Source organism: Centrocercus urophasianus, unplaced genomic scaffold, assembly GCF_019232065.1.
Source record: "Centrocercus urophasianus isolate 14NV4802_14NV808 unplaced genomic scaffold, USGS_Curo_1.0 seq_1145, whole genome shotgun sequence".
Lineage (NCBI taxonomy): Eukaryota > Metazoa > Chordata > Aves > Galliformes > Phasianidae > Centrocercus > Centrocercus urophasianus.
The window spans coordinates 43,177-64,226 of NW_024884304.1; the positions used below are offsets into that span (position 1 = coordinate 43,177).

Below are 21,050 nucleotides of genomic sequence, written 5' to 3' on the forward strand. Positions count from 1 at the left end.
CCCGAGTTTCATGGTTGCTGCAGGACAATGCTGTGGATGGAAAGAACTCCAAGGCACAACATTCCTGCCTGCAGCACAAATGTCTTCGCACCCAGAGGGAACCAGACCAGCATAATCACACTCCAACCAGATTTCTATAACTTGAACCAAGGTTGAGAACTTGTTTCACAGCTATCTCAATATTTGATCTGAAACAAGAGATGGAGAGATACCAGCAATGTGCAGCTGTAAAGGCTGATCTACTCCTTTCAGCAGCAAACCCTGCGTACACCCCTGGTCACTAAGCAGAGTCACTCGGTGCTCACAGCCAAAGCTTTGGCCAGAGAAGGGCCCACCTGGAGCACTGTGCCCTCAGCATGGGAGTCAATGCTAGACTTGTGTCAGATAAGCTGTTCCAGACCTTTACCTGGGTGGTGTGTGTGAACTCTTGGAGCTGCTTCCTGACCTCTGCCCAGCCCTCTTCATCCTGCTTCCTAGGAGGGAGAAGACTGTGATCGTGCACAGGCATTCAAACCAGCCCACATACAAGTGACACTGCTCTGTTTGGTGGCTGGATGCACTCACGTCCATCAGAGCATAAAGCACAGAGCTTGGAACCTTTCCTATCCTGATGCCCCCAACCTCTTGAGGGCACGCAGTGCTGTCCCCGTGCCCAGGCATGAGAGTCACAGCCCTTCTGCCAACCTGGGATTCCCGCTGGGATGGCTGGATTTATTCCAAGCTCACATCAACACTCATACATCAGAGGACACCAAGCAGAAAGAGTCATTAACCTGACACTGCAAGGCTGAACTTTATGGAAACAGAGAGCTGGGTATGATCAATGCCAAACGCTGGCGCTTTTCATGTCTGTGAGCATAGAGCTGCTCGCTCGGAGCGCTGAGTGTGATAGGTGAGCTGTCTGTGCAGCCCAGCCGTGGGAAAGTTCTTCCTATTCTGTCCCAGTCTGAATAAGCAAAACACAGGTCACATCTGATGCTCAGGGAATTTTGGTTGTATGAACTGAGGAATGCATTGTGTTCGAGCACTGCAGCCTGCAGAGCGGCTCCGCTGCAGCCGTGCGAGTTCCCTCTGGTGGCTGCAACTCAGGCCAGGCACACGAAAAGCATGGCTGAAGTTTCACGGGAGCAGAAGTTAAGAGAACAATAAACAGGGAACCCGCACTGATGAGGACGAGAAACCCAGCTGTAGTCACAGCTGCAGTGCTGTGGAGACACCAGGCTTCGTGTCTCTGCTAAGAGCAGCAAGGTGACCTCGAGGGTAAAAAGTACAGCTACAAAAACCTTAACAAGACACATCACCGTGCACTAGCACTTCTCTGTCTTGCTCCTGCATCTGTCTAAATTAGCACATCTGTTCAAGGATTAGTATCATCTTTTCAGTGTGGAAGACACGGCAGAGTCTGTAAGGCTCAAGTTCTTCTCCAAGGCACTCCTGTGGAGCCCAATGGCTCCGGCATTGGCCAGCTCTTCTGTGTCAGAATCCAGTTAATGAAATACCTGGCACCTTCTCTAGGCCACCACATTTTAAAAAGCAAAAAAATCCCAGCTCAGATTTTTCTGACGCTTCATTCTACCTCTGCACGGCTACAGCTGGTAGAATTTCGATAGAAGAACGAAGCAGGGGGAAGAGACTGATCAAAATGAGCCCGAAAACAGCCTGTCAGCAAGACAGGGCAATGCCAGCACAGGGCAACCTGAGTGCTCCTGCCCAGCTTCTGTGTTGGGAGGGAGGAGAAACAAGGCCATTCCAGGCTGGTGTTGTTTCACTGGCCTTTCTCAGGTTGTGGGCCACCAACGCACTCAGCTTAACTCCAGCTTCTAAAGAGATCAGTGGGACTGAAAACATGATGAAATCAAACATGTGCTTAAGAGCTTTCTTGGATCAAAGCCCAAATGACCAACTCATTTCACCACAGGAAATGCTGCGCTGAGACGACAGCTGGCTTTTCTTCACAGAAGAGTTCCTATCAGCTCTCCTTCTCCCTGTTTATTACTGTCTTCAAGTAATGCAAAAAAAGGAAAAAAAAAAAAAAAACCCAAAAAACCCCAAAGTACTCCTCAATCCATACAACAAGGAGAATTCAGAATTACAATTTATCCCAGGAAAAGACGACGACTTACTGGTCAGGAGACAGCTGAAAACCAGAGGTTTCCTTCAGTCTTTTCTGAAGGCAAAGGAAAAAGAATATTTCTGTAAGCATGAAACTGCTGCAATCTCACAAGTCCTTACCACTGCCTTCAAAGTGATAAAAGTATCCTAGCACCCCAGCAACTCCCAGTGCTCTGCCAAGGAAGGGATGTGCAGGAGAGTCTTAAGGAGCCTTCCATTCTGCTCATATTTAGATCAACGTATCTCACACAACTCAAGGAAGACCTCACTCTGCCCAGACAGAATCAGTGGCAGGCTGCAGAGCTAATAGTGTGCTTCTCTGTGTGTTGGTCCTGCTTGGACATCCCAAACTGAGCAAGCACTGCCATTGCCCGTGCCACAGAGACACAGCAAACCCCTGGGGAGGAGAGACCAATTTTGTTGATCTATTGCTTGTGAGAGCTTCCCAACCCAGCTGCACTGCTGCAGTAAGCCAGCAGCCCAGCAATACCTTCTGCAATTCGTGTAACTGCAGCTCCAGTTTGGCTTTGCTCTCCCGCAGCCGGTTCAGCTCCTGGGTTGTGTTTGTCAGCAGCTCTGGGTCTGTGATGGCAAAGTGGAGCTCAGCAGGGCCGGAATCCATCTCACTGCTGCCCAGGGAGCGGATCTTCTCTCGTTGCACACTGTACCAACGTGGCAGAGGCATTAGTCTCTGGTAGCTTTGGTGAAGTAATGCACTGAGGGTTGCTGCTGCAGCTGCAGGAGATACCATTGGGTCCTGCTAACTTAGCCAGACCAGCTGCAAAGGGTGAGTGGCAGAGCCCAGCAGCAGCACGTGCAGTATTCCTGGGAGCGCTTCTGAGGGGAGCTCATCCTATACAGCTATTTGTGGCTTTTATGCTTCCCACAGCCCAAGCTGCTGAGAGCTTTGGAGTAGAGCTGAGAACACTTGCAGGAAGGGTTGGGAAGCAGAGGTACCACAAATAACTCCTGCATTTCCACACCATTCAACGGAGATTCAGTTTCTCACCCTAAATTTGGCATAGGAGGAACCTGTGTAACAAGCAGCTCTGGTGTGCCCAAGCACTGTGGTGTGCAGCTGCAGACATATTTCCCTTGCCTTGTCAAGATCATGGGGACAAACATGCCCTCTACACCTCTGTGCACCTAAGAGCCCTGCTTGCCTTCCTTGCAGCAAGGGGCCTGGTGCTGTGGGGCACTTCCACTTTGTCCTCAGTGATGACCTGAAGAGACAGAGGGAGCCCAGGTTTAACCCTACCTGTATGCAATCAGCAGGTTCTCATGCTTCTTGGCCAAGTTCTTCATGCGCTTCTTGTAGCTGCGTGCTGCTCCAGCCAGCTGCTCCTCCCGAGCCTTGTAGGAAGCTCTGATGTCCTTCAGCATGTTGTCCACAAAGCGCTTCATGTCTGCATGCTCAGCTGGGGCCTTGCTAGGCCCACCTCGGGTGCTGGGTTTGCCATCCACGTACTCCTTTAAACATACAGAAGAGAAAATGGAGAAGGCAAGTCATTCCCTAGATGCAAGTAACCCACCTCCCACATGGAAGTTCCAGGAATATTTGTGATAACAGCACTCGGGATAGCACATACCTTCTAATTTTAAAGAGACATTAATTTGCTTAAAAGAACTTCCACCCCACCCCTTTAAGGCAGAGGTGCACTGTTCAGTGTCCCTGTATTAATGATCCATTGATGGAATGCAATCAGCACCATCTCTGATCTTGCATTCTTTCCACCATGCCCCACTCCCTATGAGACACCCTGATACAAGTTAAACCGTTCTCCATAGTAAACATCGCTCTGCTCGGTCTCCTGATCTATCATCCCACCACATTCTTCACTGCTAACTTTCCAGGACAGCAATTACTGCTGTGATGTTATAACGTGATGGAAAGCATTAATGGCAGAGGAGCACAGTTCTAGACTACAGCGAATGAGAACAAGCCCAAATACAGCAGCTGTGAACAAAGAAACAAAGGAAGAAAAACTGCTTAGCTTTGGAAGGCATCAGGTAGGCAGATCCCCTCACCTCTGCTGCCAACTCTTAATGAGGGCTGGGAAGGGGTGGGTCCTGGCTCCAGCCTCCTGGTTCATTGCATGCACCTGAGCTCCCCTGGGTTGGCCCTGCCTTCCCTCCAGGTGCTCAATCGCTGGCTCAGGCTGTGACTTAGCATTTCCACTACAATTGCCAACAACTATGGAGGTAAAAAAAATATTTCTTCCCATTCCCTGCTGAATGCAAGCAGGTCTCCATGCCTGAACCTGCCAGAAACGCCTGCTCTCTTCTGGGTCTCACCATGCTCTGTGGGCCTTACTCTACCAAAGGCTCTTGTTCCCAGAGCAGGTCCCAGGCACTCGCATTACATGGCTCTGTGCCGACCACGGGGCTGGCAGAGCTTCCGCTGCGGACAGCAGCAGGGGCACCGTGGAGGCAGCAAAGCAAGGCGGCAACAAAGCAGCAGTGGCATCGCCTGGCCTGCCGAGGGGAGTTGTCAGGGCAATGGGGACTGGAAGCCAACTGGAAGGCAGCCATGGTAAATAAGAGGATCTTTCAATCTGAGTAATCTGACCAAGAAAGAAAGTCCCAGCAGAAACTTGCTGATGGTTCAATGTAGCCATACAGGAAATCTGCGCCAGGAGGGGGCTGGCACCTCCTCTCCAGGCCATGCCAAGGACTCAGCCAAGCATCCCAGCAAGGGCTGGGGAGATGTTCCAGCCTCAAGAACAGCCACCGTCTCCCTAAGCCCAGCGAGGAGGGGAACAGCAGCAGCCTGCAAGAAGGATGCAGCCTCCTTCAGGCCTGGGGTTACCCACCGCCACGTCCCTGATGTACTGCGTGAGCCGGCAGCGGTACTCCTCGCTCAGCTCCTTTAGCTTCAGCTGCAGCTGGGAGTTCTCTGCCTCCACCTCCTGGAGTTGGCTCTGAGAGGCGAGCAGCACCTAGGCACAGCAAGCACACACTGCTGCCCTCACCCTCCGCCTGGGCAAGGGGAACTACAGAGCTGGAAAAGAAATGGGGGCTTCGTTCTCAGATATTCTGTTTCCCCCGAGCAGAGACGTTGGGAAGGGCTTTTTGTACAGAATATTTCTCAAAATGTTTATAGTCCATATTCCTCTGCTACCTTTTGTCGTTTGCAATCCCCCACAAGTGACTTCAACCCTTTCAAAAATAACAGTTCCTCCCACCCCAAGCAAGCAGCGCATCCCACCACATGCACTGCACACCTGAAGAAGGAAACCATGCAGGGAGAAGCACCTCAGTGCCACAAACTCCCTGGACAGTTGGAGCACCTCGATGCAAGGCCACCCGCCACACTGCCAGCCCTCGCTTCTGCGCTTTGCACCCATCTGAACCACAGGAGAGGGTGGGAGGGAGCTCGCCTTACTGCTGATTGCTCTGCCAGCTTCTGCTGGGGGTCATGGACTGCTTTCTTCGCCTTCTGCAGCTCCTTCCCCATTGCGATCCTGGGCACAGAGGAGGAAAGCACATTTTTTTGCAGACCCCAAACATCTTCTTAGGCCCAGTACTGCCAGCTTTGAGAAGGAAATCACAGGTAATGACAGAAACCTTTCAGCAGCTGTTGCTGGGCACCACCAGCTGAGTGCTGAGCAGAGGCTGCAGAGCTCTCGCAACCAAAGATACATGTCCTGCCTGGCATGAGGCTTTGGTTTGTCCAGCTCCCTACTGGGACAGACTTTGTGGGGACTCAGGGCCCACTGCAGGCTGCTGACTGCTGGGGGATATGGCTGAGGCTCTCCATGCTGCCACACATTGCCACATGTGTCACTGAAAGTGGATTTTCAGGGGTGCACGAGTCAGCCAGGGATCTAAACAGACTCTTAAGGAGACATTCAACCCTCTTCAGATCCTTGCAAACATCAGCTTTTGCTTCCAGCCCTCACTTCTAAGAGTGAACACACCAAAGGGAGGCTGCTTCCGCTCCTCTTTGTAGGGATCACATTCAGCTGCAATGGGCTCCATCAGTGCCCAAGAAGGGAAGGACATGTGTGCTCCCAAACACTCACACTTTCTCTTCCAGCTTCTGCTGCTGTGAATCGTAGGTTTGCTTCAGTTTTTCAATCTCCTCTTTTATGTGATCCTGGTTTCCAAGCAACTGAGGGACAAGCAAATGGGAAGATGAGAAGGAGAGCTGACAGAAACAGAAGGATTCTTGAAGAGAGAAAAAGTGAGGAGAGCCTCCAGCCAGCCCAAATCCTGCTGGTAGAGAAACACAGGGAAATGGCAGGATTGGCTGGCAGTGCTCTGCAGCACCTGGTGGAATGATGTTTGGATATGCTCTCCTAAATGAGATGCTGACCCTGACAATCAGGATCCTATTAGGAGCTGCTGGTGGAGCTCAAGCTGGTGTCACTGGGCTGAGGATGGAAATGAAGCAGGAAATAGCTCTGTGCTCCATTTTTGGGTGCTTTACCACCTCCATCTTTTCAAGTATTGACAATAAGCAAGTCTTTCCTGCACTTGTTGGTTGTTAAACTCCTGTCTCTGTTCCTCAGTGGGCAGCTGCCCTCTCTCAGCTTTTGCTGCACAGGAGCTGGAGTTATTCTGGTCTCAGCTTCACAGCTTAAGGCAAATAAACTAAATCCAGGCATCAGTTCACCCACAGAACCCAAGTACCAGTCGCTCAGAGTAAATCCCCCCTCTGCTTCCCAAGGACCCACACTCACATTTCTTCCCAGGTTTTGCCACTCATGTTCAGGGGCAGCCTCGTCTTCTGACTGTTTTTGGAAGAGACAGAAGCAGGTACATGTCGGACCCCTGTTCTCCAAAGAGCTCAGACTGGGAGAAAGGCAGAGAGGCCCTTACCTTCACCTTCTGAGCAGGGGCACGATGCATCGTTACTCTGCCTGGCTCAGCAGTGGGCTCGGTGGCCAAGGCACGGGAGTGGTGGTGGTTGCTGTCTGTGCTCCTTGCATTGGTCAGGCTGAGCAGCTCTAGGCTGAGCTCTTCATTCTTTAAGACCTGCCGGGCCAAACAAGAAGGACAGAGCTCCTGAAATGCTGCCTCTCCAGCTCTGCACGCTGTTTGTTCAGCACACACTCACTGCTCTTGCTGTGTACACAGAGCCGGCGCTTGCATCCCCTCCTGAAAGCAAGTTTTAGTTTTAGTTCTCTCTCATACATCCAACGATATCAGTGGTTTTCTAATTGTCATGGAAATGCAGGGCATCACCGTCAAGCAGAAAGCCTGCAGGGTTACCCTCGTGTAACCTTACTCCCCTGCCCATCTCACGCTCAGATAGGAATCAGGCTCAGCCCTGGGCACTGCTCTTCCAGCACCTCTCCATCCCGCCCTCCAACCTTCCTCCTCACCCCAGTTCTGTACTCCCCACACAGCTTCCCAACATTTAGACGGGTCTTTTCCCAAACAATGGTTCTGAACAGTGCTGGACTACATAATGTAAGGGAGAATGGCCAAATATCCATCCATCTCGGCTGATGCCACTCAGCTAATTCCAGTTTTGTTTGAATGCATACCTCCAGAAGCAGACAGCCCACAGCACCGTGTAGGCAGTGAGATTCAAAGCAGTGCTGGTGTGAAGTGACACATTTCCAAAAGATAAAGAGTATCTGAATGAGAAAAGCTCTGTTACAGGTGATCTGGAAGGAACACTGAGGGAATTCATGTCTCACGGGAGGGTTTCTATGTAGATAACAAAGCTTTGATGGGGTTTATGACTGGGGACAAGCTTGAGTAATTGTTACCATGGCAGTGAATCGAGAGGATGGGAGGCAGAGGTCATCTGAGTCATCCATGTAGAGAATAGCTTATCAAAAGATAGCACAGGGTGGGCTGAGGGAGAGAGGAGAGGAGAAAAGAGGCTGACAAAGAGGTGAGATATACAGCTGTGAAAACTGACAGCTACGCAGAGACAGGCGGCTCGTTCCCCAACCGAAATCCATCCATCTGCAGCTGTCAGCCCCTACAGTTTGATCAGAGGGGGTCACATCAGCACACCAGAACCGGTTTTTTGGCCAGGAAAAGAAAACAACAACAACAACAACAAAAAACAGGGAGGCAGTCCCAGGTTTGAGGACGGGCTTCTGTGCCTCCTGTGTACCCTAAATCCTGGCCCCGCTCCAGGGAAAACCCCGCATGGAACTGGTGCACATTTGGGTTCCCTGCGCCGGCCTCGCTTTGTAGCACCGCTGCGGCCTGTGCGAGTCCCTGAACAAAAGAGGAGGAGGAAATAGGGAGTTGAGAAAAGGTCAGAGTGTTGAAAAGGAAGAATTTACAGCGCGTTAGAAAACAGGCACAAAGTGTCGGACTGGCATCTTCTGGAAGGCACTTCCCCAGGGACAGGAAAGGGCAGCGCGGCCGCTCTCCTCGGCGGGGACAGACACAGGGCGATTTGTGAATCAAGGCGTACAATGGGGGTGGCAACAATTCAGAGACTCTAACTGTTCCCTACAAGGGACCATGAATGAGCCCGCGGAGCCGCTTCTGCGCCAAGCAGCCATGACAACATATTGGCAAGGTCACAAGTAGCACTTGTAATTGGGAATGTGTAAAAGGTTCATTGTCTCCCGCGAAGGGCTCTGGGGAAGGGGAGGGGGCAGAACCGCAGGCTGCTTTTGCCATTTCCTTTGGGAAAGTCCACACTGGGAAAATAATGAGCGAGAGGCCCATGCCACGACAAGCTCCTGCCTGCCAAGTTGGAGCCTCTTTCGCTTCAGGCAGGGATATTCAACAGCCAGAGCCAAAACACCGGGGCAAAATCCTCACCCTACCGATTACAACCCAGGGTTTCACCCTTGGCTTCTGCTCCTTGCTCCACTGCTTCTTCAGGGCGCTACCCAGGCACGTCACTTAATGCATGTGCTTTTCTCCCCTTGAAATGTTCCACGTGAAAACAGTGTATGATTACTGCTAACCTGTTAAAGCCATCACTCTGAGATGTCAGCAGCCTGAAAATCCAATTTTTGACTAACGTACTGCACCCCCTTGGGGACAAGAAGCCACGGAGATGGATGAACGCTGTACTTGTCTCAGCAGAGTGCTGACAGTCAGCTGCACACACTGCCTCGTGCTCCCCAGGACAAGGGCTGCAGGGGGGGTTCTCACCCTGAGAGCAGTCAAGTTTGCCTCCTCGTGGGAAGTTTTCACTCCTCAGCTTCTGGGAGACAAATGGCAGCACGTGTGTGTGTGTGTGTGCTCTGCACGCATCCTGCTGCAAGGTGTTCAATTGGCTTTTCATGTTCAATTCATGTTCAATTGGCTTTTCACTTACAGGCTGGGAGCACATACCCCACTCACTGCTACGTCCATAAGAACAGGGATAACTTCACAAGTCATTAAGTGATTTATTTGGAATAGGACGGTCTCGCATACCCCCCTCTACTTGAGTTCTGCAGATAGATGCTCATCATGAAGAGAGAAGGGACAGACAAGGACTAATGCTCCGGGTGGAGCTTTGTTGCTTGTAGGATGATGTTGCATTCCAACACTGCTTAGAGCTGTGTGGAGCCAATGACCCTTGCAGGCTGCTTCCACTTCAGAACATTCTAAGATTCTACGATTCTAAACTAGCATGCCCCACATCTTCCCATCACAGGTCAGCACTAAACTAGCATGCCCCACATCTTCCCATCACAGGTCAGCACGAGGCCAGCACAGTAAACTAGGTCATTTGGCTGCACCAGCTGAAATATCTGCTGGGGTGGGAGGCAGGAGCGTGTCAGTCATCCGACCCAATTCAAAGAGAAGAAGTGGGAGGGGGAGGGAAGAGAGGAAGGCCTATTAACGTAGCTATTCTTGCCAAAGAAATGCACAGATCCGAGATCCAAAATACTTCACTTAATCATCACTAATTTAACAGTCACCAGAAGATTTGCTGTGTTTTAAGGGAGAATCAGAAACGTGCTTGTATTTCATATTTTTATAAACTTGTCAACTTCAAAAACTTCGAGGCCCCTTCCCGCCACCAAATGAAGTGAGAGAGACTACAAATGCGTTCCCATGCAGCCTGTGCAAGCCATGCAGAAAAAAGGGAAACAAAGCGTGCTGGCAGTCCGAGGGATCTGAAACGTGCACTCAAAGCAGACCTGCAATGACCTCTTCTTTTGCATTGCTAGGGGTGGGGAGCTGGGACAGCGTGAAATAGGGAGCCTGATGGCAGAAAAGCACAGTCACACGCAGGTCAGTGTGGGTGCAGGACTGATCCTGGCTTGGATAAACAACCCAAAGACAGCCAAGTTGTCCATAGGTCAGATCATCGTGTTATGGAGTAGAGAAAACCAAATGCCATCTCACCTCCTGGTCGAGTTCTTTGCCTAGCACCAGGTAATTACTCTTCAGAATGATGTATTCCTCTGCCAGCTCCCTCCTGCTGGTCTCCAGAGTGAGCAGGTGATCCCGTAAGGCATCACGTTCCTCACTGACTTTCTCACTGCGGAGCTCCAGTTCCAGCACACGGCTCTCCAGAGCCAGGATCTGCAGGGGAGGGGGGGGCGGGTCAAAAGAATTAGGCTGTGGCAGAGACCAGCAGTAATTACACGGTATTTATTTGGCCAGACTCGGTGTTCTAGCACCAAGGGAGATGAGTTTCACATGAATTTCGTAGTATCTGGGGAAACAGAGGAAATCCACTGCTCTAGATAAAGAAAAGAGAATATGCCTAGCAAGCAAACATGGGTATGCAACAAATGTGCATCCTGTATAATGATATCTGGCAGAGCTGAAATCTTTCACATACCATATTTTTCAGTTCAAATTTCTCTGTTTCATACTGCTCCTTCATTTTGTTTGTCTCAATTTGGAGATCAACGAGTTCTTTGGAAATCTAGGAGAGAGAAAGGACAGTATAAAAAGTCCACGGACCGTTCTGAGGCCAGTAAAGATTTTCAACTGGCTGCACCAGGGAATCAGAGCTCAGAGACAGAGGTCTTGAAAGGATCTGGTTGGGCGTTAGAAAAGATTTCTTCTGAGAAGGAAAAGAGTGGTGGGGATTGGCACAGGCTGCCCAGGGAGGTGGTAGAGTCACCATCCATGGTGGTGTTCAAGAGGTGTGGGGATATGGCACTGAGGGACGTGGTCAGTGGGCATGGTGGGACAGGGTGGGGTTGGACTCGGCGACCTCAGTGGTCTTTTCCAACCTGGATGATTCTATAATTCCATGATTCTATGACCAGCAGCTGCCCCTTTTACCTGAGCAATAGTGGGAAGAGGAATCGCAATCAGCTCCCAGCTTTTTGGGCTCTGAAGCACGCTGCCCCTCAGACACACCAACAGAAAGGCAAAGACAGAACCCTCAAAGAGGAAAAGCTGAAGAGAATCAGCCTCAAGGTCTTGTCTATTCCAGAAGGAGGAGGTCATAGAATCACAGCATAGTTGGGTTGGAAGGGACCTCAAAGCCCATCCAGTTCCAACCCCTGCCATGTGCTGGCTGCCCCCCACCAGCCCAGGCAGCCCAGAGCTCCATCCATGGGGCACCTCCAGGGATGGGGCTCCCACAGCTGTGTGCAGCAGGGCCAGCCCTGCATCTCCCTCTGAAGGTGTGTGAAGCTGGTGGGATCGCACTCAGTCCTAGCTTGTTCCAGCCTACACATTTACAAGGAGCAAATGGAAAAGCCTAGATTTTGGGAACACGTTGAGGGGAGGTCCCAATATTTCTCATGAGATTTTCCACTGCTGATCTGGGCTTGCAGGGCTTCACAGCTCAGTTCTCTCTGACTCTCCAGGAATCTGTTTTACCTTCAGTTTTTCCTCTTCACTGAAGACCGTTCTGGGTGACAAATCTGGTTTGGAGCCAGCCAGCCTCATCATCCTCTCCTGCACGTCTCCAAACCCCGCATGGAGCCTCTCATTCCTATCCTGCAGCTGCACCTAGAGACACAAAGCAGCTCTGACAGCCAGTGTCAGTGAGCAGAGCTCTCCTCTCCCATCACTGTGCTGATGGAAGGGAAGAGCGGAGGATATCCAGAGAGGAAATGCAGCTTTCAGAGCTTTAACAGATTGCACTGGGGTTTTTCCTCTTCCCATTTCCCTCGTGGGATTTGCAGAGCACTGGTTCAATGACAAGGCTGCAAACCTTCATATACTCACATTTTTGTTAGCAAGGTGCTGTGCTTGCTCCGTCAGAGCATTTACATTCTCCTTATCTGCAACACGTCCAAAATCCATGTGTGTGAGGCTCAGTGCTCGCTGGCTGGGATCTTTGCACTGTACTAGAGCAACTGAGAGTGAAGGCAGGACCTAGGGATCTCTGTGGCAGCAACTTTCCTCTCTAGGGAAACCACAAGCAGTGTTGCTATCAACTTTGGTTGCTAGAGGGTAAGCTGTCCACCTCTATTTTGAGGTGGAGCCAAGTACTGCAGCCACCTCAGGAGCTGCTGGAGGAAGCATGACACTGCACAGAGCAGAAATTCCAACAAGAAGCTTAGCATACACTCCTAGTGAAGAAATGCTGCCAGTGAGGAAATGCTGTTCCAAACCCAGAACCATGCTGAGGGAACAGCCTCTGTCTCTACTGTGGGGAGCCTGACAGAATTTCAAATCTGGATTTCAATCTCACAGTTCAAGCCTTTAATCCAACCCTCTGCTCCGGGACAGTTATCAGCTTGCTTCCCTGCACTTTTTTCACTGATCTCTACAGTGCTTGTATCTCCCGTGCCATTTAGGAAGGACAGCAATACAGATATGAAAGGCCAATGAGCTCTCCAAAGGGATCTTTCAGCTCTGACCAAGCTACAGCCAGTAACAGGGAAGACCTTCCCAAATGTATCACTTAGCATAAGGGATGCAATGTGGAAAAATGTGAATTCTAAAGCAAAACACACACTGCAAGACACTGCCACAAAAGCCAGTTGTGTGCTGAGAATGAGACAGGGAGAAGTTCGCTATGCTGAGAGTTGCTAGCAGCTCTCCAAGCAGGAGCTGCTTCCCTTACAGCCACGGCTGAACTTTGACTTGCTGCAGCCTCAGAGGAATTTGTCCCAGCTCGTTTGTCAATGTTCACTCACAGTTAGAGGCGCACTGAACTCTGATGAGCGCAGGCAGCTAAATCTGGACTGTGCCGGCCCATGCAGCGTCACTGAATCCAACTGGCCATCTTCCAGAATGGCCAGGATGAGTCCCAAGCATTGCACAGAGCTACAAGTGCTTGAACAGAGCCTCTGCCATAGGAGCGAGGGCCACAGAGTGCCAAGGAGCAGAAGATAACGCTGGAAAACCTCGGTGAATGGCAGTCGGGGTAAAACAAACGCTGGCTTTTATCTTATTTGAGACTTATTATCTCTGCTACTTCTGTAGGGCAGGTGAGTTTAGGTAAGAATTTCTCTCTTAAGAAAAGCGTTGATGATGCAACGTTCAAAAGGACCAGAGCTCAGAGGAGCTTCTTATAGCTAAGCTGAGACTGTAACTGAGGAAGAGGGCCTGGGCTGACACAAGCACTGTGCTGAGCACCATTCTCCAGCTCCCCACCAGCAGCATCTAGTCCAAAGGCCTGCAAGCACCTAGGTGTGAATTTCACAACAAACTACAGATGTGCAATCCAGCAGCAGAGCTTCTTTTGGGGCTCGGGGGAAGGAGATGCTAATGAAAGATGCAGTTACATCTTATTTTTCTGCAAAAGAACTTAATAGCCCCGAAGTGATTTTATTAAGGTAATGAAAGCGCTAAGGAGAATTCACAGTTTCTTCACACCCACAGCCGAGCAGAAAGCCAAATTCACACAACGCCCACAGCGCTGGGGTGCTTGGAAGCCTGCAGCAGGTGCTGCAGCACGGAGGGGAGAGGAGCAGAGCCACGTGTCCCTGGTGCAGGTAGGTGGCCACAGCCAACGCTGGCTCCCCAGGGGCACCTGCTTCACCTGCTGGTCTTCACGATGCTCACCGTGGCAGTACAAGGCTAATGGACACACACAGTGTTATTTATGGAACCGCAGTGCCTCGAAGGCCTGGCTTGGAGCAAACCCTTCATGCAGGGTGCTGCACTGGCACCCAGCAGACGCAGCAGCAGCCACTGCTCCCCTGGTTTGTGTATACAGAGCAAACATCCCAGCTCACAGCACAAACAGCAAAGCGGGCAGGCAGGAAGGGCTTGCTAGTTTGTCATTGCAACCCAAAGAGGAAGAAAGAAAAACCACATAAACACCAAATTTATGTTTCATAAACCCCACAAAGGGCCAGCTTCGCGCCGAGCCTTCCTTTCCTCTTGCTTTTTCATGGCCAAGGCATGCAGATGATGTGGTGGCTGTCGTCAGCAAGCCACCCTTTGCAAGCAGCTCCAAATGTGCAAAGAGCTCAAGAGGAACCTGGGCGAAGTCCTGGAGCCTACAGAACCGCCAGCAATGCTCACAGCTTGCAGCCCACACCAGCACTGCCCCACGTGGCTCCAGCCAGGCTTAGTGCAGCACTGGCTTTGCTACCAGCCTGCCAGGCTTCCTGCACAGGCAAAAGGGTTTTGGTGCTGGAGGCAAAGCCCCGCTCCTCACTGTTCCGTGGTGGAGGGCGGGAGGCATCGCGGCCATCGCCCTGCACAAACACCTGCTGCAGGGCTGAATTCATGCCTGCCGTGCAGCTGCAGGCCTAGGGAACAAAATGTAGGGCTGTGGGGCCCTCAGCCCAGCATCCCCACGCTCTGCGGGGCGCACTGGGAGGGCACCAGGCCTCCTGGGGCCAAACGGGGCCTCCTCTCGTCGGGCTAGGCCTGGTCGCCTCGCCCCGTCTCCATAGCAACGGATGCGGCAGCTTCCGGGTGGAGGTGGAGACGGCAGTCCGCCCCCTGTCGGCGGGAGGACCCGGCCCGCTCCTGTATGGCGGTGGCCGCCGGGGCTGGGACGGGGCACTGAGCTGCCGCGGCACCTGCCGCTCTCTGCCCCGCACACAGCACAGCGTCGGGAGCATCCAGCCCCGCGTCGGCTCCTCTCCTCAGAGCTGCTGGGAACGGAGCGAGGGACGCCTCGCCCGGCTGGTGTCACACTCATTCTCTGGGAATGGGGCCGGGGTGAGGCAGGAGTCACAGGATGGCACGAGGAAGGTGACGGTCACGCTGCGCCTGCTGTGCGGCTGTGTCACCATCACGGTGCCACCGCTGCCCCCGGGAGGGATGCACACACCCACATCCCAGCCCGGACCCCGAGCCGAGCTGAGCAGGGGAAGCCGTGTTGAGAGGCATGGGCTCCAAATGGCTTTTTTGGATGGTTTCGCTCTCTCCTTTAATACCATTACAGACTTTTCCATGGCAACGGTGTAGACTTTGGTCCTGGCTGGGCACACTGAGAGCCACAAGGGCTGTGGTGACGCTGCACTGCTCCACTCCTGGGGTCCCAGACATCATGGAGTGCAATGGGATACGGCAGCTTCACAGGGCCTGGGAGAAGGGCTGCTGCTTCCCCTTAGCAGCCTGCTCGCTGTTTCCACAAGAGAGGCGTTTAGCACACAGCTTTACCCACCTGCAGCTCTCTCTCCTCACATATTTTGGTGATGTGGCCGTGCTGGTTCAGCTCTTTGCAGCTCCCCATTGATTACGCACTGTGTCAATATGTGCTTAGCGCCCGTGCTGGGTGCGCTGCTCTCCGTCACCCATTTCTGCCTTTGGATCTATAATTTCCCAGAATAGAAGATTAAAATAGAGGGGGAGGAGAGCACTGCTCCAAGCCAAAAAGAAACTAGGAAAACATTTCTTATTGAGCTGAGCTGCAGCATTCGATTGCGCGGATCAAAGAACTGCTGGCATCCCCTCCTCGCCCTTGTTGACACTTGTTTCCATAGGCATGTGCCTGTGTTTTCTATTGATTGAAACTTCTGCCAGAATTCAAGAAGGAAGACCTGAGAATTCCCCTGCGAGTCAAGGGAGGACGGGCTGTGATCCATGGAGACGGAGAGGATGTGGGGAACTGAGCCTCTCCACCAACATGGCCATGGAACATCACCGTCCCCTCCTCATTCCCTGGGGACTGGGACGGGGTAAGGAAAATCCTCAGTGCTGTTGATGCCAGTTCCCAGGCTGGGCAGTTGGAATCCCAACCACAAGCATTGCCAGTCCCATCCTGGTGCATCCCCCAGGCTTGTAGAGGAGTCAGGAAGGGCGCACAGAAGCTTTTCCGCTTGTTCATCTGACCCCAGAGAGCCAACGGGGCAACTCCACCTTGGGCATCAGCAACCTTTTTGCCTTTTTTTTTTCCTGGAAACTGTTAAAAAAATTCTTCAGAAGCCACATTGGACACAGGGGGTGGGGAGATGATCCGGGACACAGGATGGGGTCAAAGCTTTCCTGGGGATTTGGGGAGCTGTCAGGCAGCTCTGGCCAGAGAGTGCAGCACCTGTGGGATCTGCTGGGCTCTGGGCAAACTGTGCCACACAGAGCTGAGGAGTTTGAGCAGTGCGGGTGCAAACCGGGACTGTGAAAGGTAGAAAAGTTCACATTGGAGCAGCTTCCACCTCTGTGGGAAAGAGAGGTTGGTGGGAAGCCCCCAGCATGAAAACCCTCATGTTTAGGTGAGAGTGAGCCCTTCTGCCTGCCCCCACGCTCCTGGTATCTCACAGCAGTGCCTCAGCTGCTGGAACAGCCCAGGCTGACTGCCCCTTTTTGTTCCCATCACCCTGGCACAGCCACTGTGAGGCACAAGGAGACGAGTTTGGTACCACACTCACTCCATAGGCATCCTCAGCAGAGCACCAGGCTTGTCACCATTCAGGGACACAACCGTGGGACAATCCATCTGTCTGTCCTCACTGCTCACCCAAACCCCACTTCCAGCAGTAACATCGCCCCCAGCACCAAGTCCCAGCACATAACCTGCGCTCCACAGCTCAGCTCTCCTGCAGATTATCTCCTCACACCCCCAGGGCTGGGAGAAAGGCTGGCACGGAGCTGGGGAAGAAGCCCGGAGCCTGTCCACGCTCACACTGATCGCAGCCGAGCCCAGCAGCTGCAGGGTTAAGGCCGGCGGCTGGCGCTGGACGGCCGTCAAGGTGGTTGCTCCATCCCTGCGCGGGGCCGGGAGCGCGCACGGAGCCGCCCGCCACCATGAGCGCAGACAGAGGTAAGGCAGAGAGAGCCGGGCAGGGCGAGGGGAGCAGGGGGACAGCCAGCCCCCCCCCCCCGGGACTTTGCAATGCGGCTGCCGGTCAGTTTTTTCCTCTCTTTCTGTGGCTAAGAGGTCAGTTGGGGAGCTCCTGTGCCTTCTGAGGCACTGTAACGAATAGCTCTGGGTTCTCTGCTGATTTGGGGAGGAATTAGGCAAGGGAACAAGGAATGCTGCTGCTGGCCTTTCCTGGGAAAGGAAGAAGCTACTGCTGTGGCATAAGGACAAATCTCCAAGAGGGCACAGGGGACACGGGGCGCAGCAGTGCACACACGGGGGCTGGGACGAGCCGGCCCCTGGGCTGGAGGACACCAGTGGCTACCGTCTCCAGTGGGAAACCAGTGGCAATGAGCATCCTTGCCCTTCAATGCTGGGGGGTGACATGCTTCAGGCCATGGTGGCACAGCTGTGTGTCCCATGATGACCAAGATGGTCACCACGTGTTGTCCTCTGGGGACGCTGTTCCAAGCTCACCTCCCCATGCCCACTTACGGTCTTCCTTTCCTCTGTGCTCCGCAGCAGGCAGGGTCCCCCTCCTGCTTCCCTTGGTCCTGCTGTTGGCTGCTGCATCCCAGCCCCAGGATGGGGACGTCCCCAAGGAGCCCCAAGCCACAGAGCCCCTGCGCTGCCCCAGCCCCTGTGCCTGCAGCTTGGATGACTACAGCGAGGAGCTCAACGTCTTCTGCAGCGGCCGCAACCTGACGCAGCTCCCTGAGGACATCCCCACCAACGCCAAAGCCCTCTGGCTGGATGGCAACAACTTCACCCAGCTGCCAGCCGCAGCCTTCAGGAACCTCTCAGGGTTGGACTTCCTGGACCTGCAGAGCAGCCAGCTGGCCGCAGTGGAGCAGCACGCCTTCCATGGCCTGCGCAGCCTCTACCACCTCCACCTGGAGCGCAACCGCCTCAAGTACCTGGCACCCCATACCTTCCTGCACACCCAGAACCTCGTGTCCCTCAGCCTCAACAACAACTTCTTCAGCAAGGTGGAAGAAGGGCTGTTTGCGGGGCTCTCCAACCTGTGGTACCTGAACCTGGGCTGGAACTCGCTGGTGGTCCTGCCTGACAAGGTTTTCCATGACTTGCCCAACCTGAGGGAGCTGATCCTGGCTGGGAACAAGCTCCCCTACCTCCAGCACCAGCTCTTCTGTAGCCTTACAGAGCTGAAGGAGCTGGACCTCAGTGGGAATGCGCTCAAGGGCATCAAGATCAACATCTTTGTCAAGTTGCAGAAGCTGCAAAAGCTCTACTTGAACAACAACCAGATCAATGCCATCGCACCCCGCGCGTTCATGGGCATGAAGTCCCTCCGGTGGCTGGATCTCTCCCACAACCGCCTCACCTCACTGTATGAGGACACGTTTCTGGGTCTCCTGAGCCTGCACGTCCTACGCTTGTCCACCAACTCCATCACCAACCTGAGGCCCAGGACTTTCAAAGACCTCCAGTTCCTGGAGGAGCTGCAGCTGGGACACAACAGGATCTGGAGCTTGGCAGAAAGGACTTTCGATGGGTTGGGTCAACTGGAGGTCCTCAGCCTCAACAACAACCAGCTGCAGGACATCAAGGCTGGGGCCTTCCTCGGGCTGTACAACGTGGCGGTGATGCACTTGTCTGCCAACTGCATCAAGACTCTGCCAGAATACGTGTTTGAGGGAGTCACCAAGCTGCACAGCCTCCACCTGGAGCACAGCTGCCTGAGCAGGATCAGGGCCAACACGTTCTCCAGCCTCACCAGCCTGCGGCGGCTCTTCCTGCAGCACAACGCCATCTCCATCATCGAAGACCAAAGCTTCAGAGAGCTGCACGAGCTGCTGGAGCTCGACCTGAAGCACAACAGGCTGAGCCACCTCTCACCCCAGCTCTTTGTGGGTTTGAGCAACCTGGAATACCTCTTCCTCTCCTTCAACCAAATCCTGGACATCTCTCAGGACACCTTCAGCCCGCTCCGCAGGCTCTTCTGGCTCGACCTCTCCCATAACCAGCTGGCGACGTTGGACAACGCCGTCATCACGCAGCTTGCCAACCTGCGCTACCTCAGTCTGAGGAACAACTCCCTAGAGACCTTCTCGGTGGGATTCTTGTGCCCTTCCTTCACACTGGAGCAGCTCTGGCTTGGGGGGAACAACTGGCACTGCAACTGCTCGCTGAAGGGGCTGCGGGATTTCGCCCTGCGGCACCCCAGCGTGGTCCCACGCTTTGTCCAGTCCGTCGCCGAGGGGGATGACTCCCACGTCCCTGTTTACACCTACAACAACCTCACCTGCTTCCAGCCCCCCAGCCTCGTGGGCCTGGACCTCCGCGACACCAGTGAGGACAACTTTGCTCACTGCTGACACATGACTGCCACCTCCCTGTCCCCATCACTGTGGTCTGTCTAGCCTCGGCCACCTTTCCCCGTCTGGCACCGCGGGGGACAGCTTTATCCTCTTGGATGGGGACCTGGGGAAGGCAAGGGGGGACAGGAAGCATTGGCAGTATTTAACCACCAGCACAGGGACAGAACGAAGCATCTTCCTGCCACGAAGCGGGATGCTGGGTGGTTTCGCCCTGTGCCCACCTGTGGGCAGCTCCCAGCCTCTTCCAGGGCCCCAAACCTCACCCAGGGCCCCACCATCCCCATCCACCAGCAAGACCTCAAAAAAGCAATTACTAGAGCCCAGTGGTGGCACCTGGGGTCACCTCCACCCCAGCAGGTTTAAAGGGAAAAAAAAACAACCAGAAAACCCGAATTTGCTGTTGAGCCCTGCTGTAGGTTTGGGGAAGGGGACAGATACACGCTTTAATTGCTCCTTGCCACAGCCAATACAGGTTACAGAAAGCCACCCATGTCACTTACCTGATAATTCACAGCAGACAAATAAACCTTTGGAGCTATTGCAACCCATCTTGTAAGTATGTTTTTTCGAAACCACGTGCCACACCCAGCAGGGCTCCTTATCAGAGCTCCTCAGGGTTTGTGCACGACCCCATCCCAACATTTGGGTGCCCACGGGCTCCCCACATCCCCAGACACTAAAGGAACTCGCAGCGAACTTTCTGCAAAGTGAACGGCAACGAAGGAAAGGCTGGGACCAATCAGAGGGGTGCAGCGTCCCTCAGACCGTGCACACAGCCCTGCCCAGCTCTGATCCTGCACTGACCCCCCTCCACTCAGCGTTATCAGGGAGCAGGATTTGCACCGCAGGCTCTTCCTGCACACAGTCCCACAGGCCAGGAGAGCGCGTGGCTGCAGGAATGGCCCCACTCTCCAAATCCCAAATCAGTGAGCAAAGGTCAGATGAGATTTCCAGGAAAGCTGCAAGTGGGGAAGGCCTGGTCAGGTGTGAGTCCTAACGTGGGTGCAGTCCAAGCAGGGACAGATGCTTTTCCAGTCTCCTTCATAATGAAGGGCTTCCAACGAGGATACAGCTTGGTCAGCAGCAATCTGACGTTTCTCTTGACTCTCTAGAGCAGCACTGCAAGGCGGAGGTCCGATCACAGAGAGGGCACAGAGGCAGAAGGGGCTCATGCTATAGGAGAGATGGAAATAAAGTGCAAAGACACAATCTTTGGCAGCTTTCCCAGCTTAAACCACGCTTGCAAGAAGAAAGCAGGACCCAAGGGAGCACCAGCACCGCAGAGAAATCCAAACCTACAGAAGCTGCCAAGGGAAGGAGTCCCAAGGAGACAGCACAGCCAGAGGAAGCGAGCCAGGAACCGTCAGGGAGCTGGAGGAGCCCCATGTGTGCCAGGGGTGTGGAGAAGGGCTGTGGCAAAGGATGCAAAGGACTGCAGGGGCCAGTTTTCAACTAGACCAGGCAACAGCAGGATCTAGAAGCTGGAGAAGAGCCACAGCTGAGCCCCAGTAAGGAAACACGAGAGAAGCAGGAAACATCTAGATGTATCTGAA

At 53.3% G+C, this 21,050-nt stretch overlaps 2 protein-coding genes across 2 annotated transcripts in view; one reads left to right on the plus strand and one right to left on the minus strand.

The window, feature by feature from the left end:
- CCDC78 (coiled-coil domain containing 78) overlaps nucleotides 1-12,410 on the minus strand; it is a 13,829-nt gene extending 1,419 nt beyond the window's left edge. Inside the window, exons 1-13 of the mRNA XM_042809291.1 lie at nucleotides 12,175-12,410; nucleotides 11,824-11,955; nucleotides 10,826-10,912; nucleotides 10,384-10,563; nucleotides 6,937-7,092; nucleotides 6,798-6,848; nucleotides 6,138-6,226; nucleotides 5,498-5,576; nucleotides 4,926-5,051; nucleotides 3,371-3,582; nucleotides 2,603-2,774; nucleotides 2,124-2,167; nucleotides 407-473 (exon numbers count right to left, since the gene is read on the minus strand). Coding sequence (XP_042665225.1) covers nucleotides 407-473; nucleotides 2,124-2,167; nucleotides 2,603-2,774; nucleotides 3,371-3,582; nucleotides 4,926-5,051; nucleotides 5,498-5,576; nucleotides 6,138-6,226; nucleotides 6,798-6,848; nucleotides 6,937-7,092; nucleotides 10,384-10,563; nucleotides 10,826-10,912; nucleotides 11,824-11,955; nucleotides 12,175-12,252 — 1,473 coding nt within the window. The 5' untranslated portion in view covers nucleotides 12,253-12,410. The remainder of the gene's footprint in view (nucleotides 1-406; nucleotides 474-2,123; nucleotides 2,168-2,602; nucleotides 2,775-3,370; nucleotides 3,583-4,925; nucleotides 5,052-5,497; nucleotides 5,577-6,137; nucleotides 6,227-6,797; nucleotides 6,849-6,936; nucleotides 7,093-10,383; nucleotides 10,564-10,825; nucleotides 10,913-11,823; nucleotides 11,956-12,174) is intronic.
- A 4,668-nt stretch (nucleotides 12,411-17,078) lies between these two features.
- Nucleotides 17,079-20,041, plus strand: IGFALS (insulin like growth factor binding protein acid labile subunit). The gene is made up of 2 exons (XM_042809274.1): nucleotides 17,079-17,116; nucleotides 17,678-20,041. The coding sequence occupies exons 1-2, from the start codon at nucleotides 17,101-17,103 to the stop codon at nucleotides 19,492-19,494; spliced, it is 1,833 nt and encodes a 610-aa protein (XP_042665208.1). The 5' UTR covers nucleotides 17,079-17,100; the 3' UTR covers nucleotides 19,495-20,041.
- The last annotated feature ends 1,009 nt before the right edge of the window (nucleotides 20,042-21,050 follow it).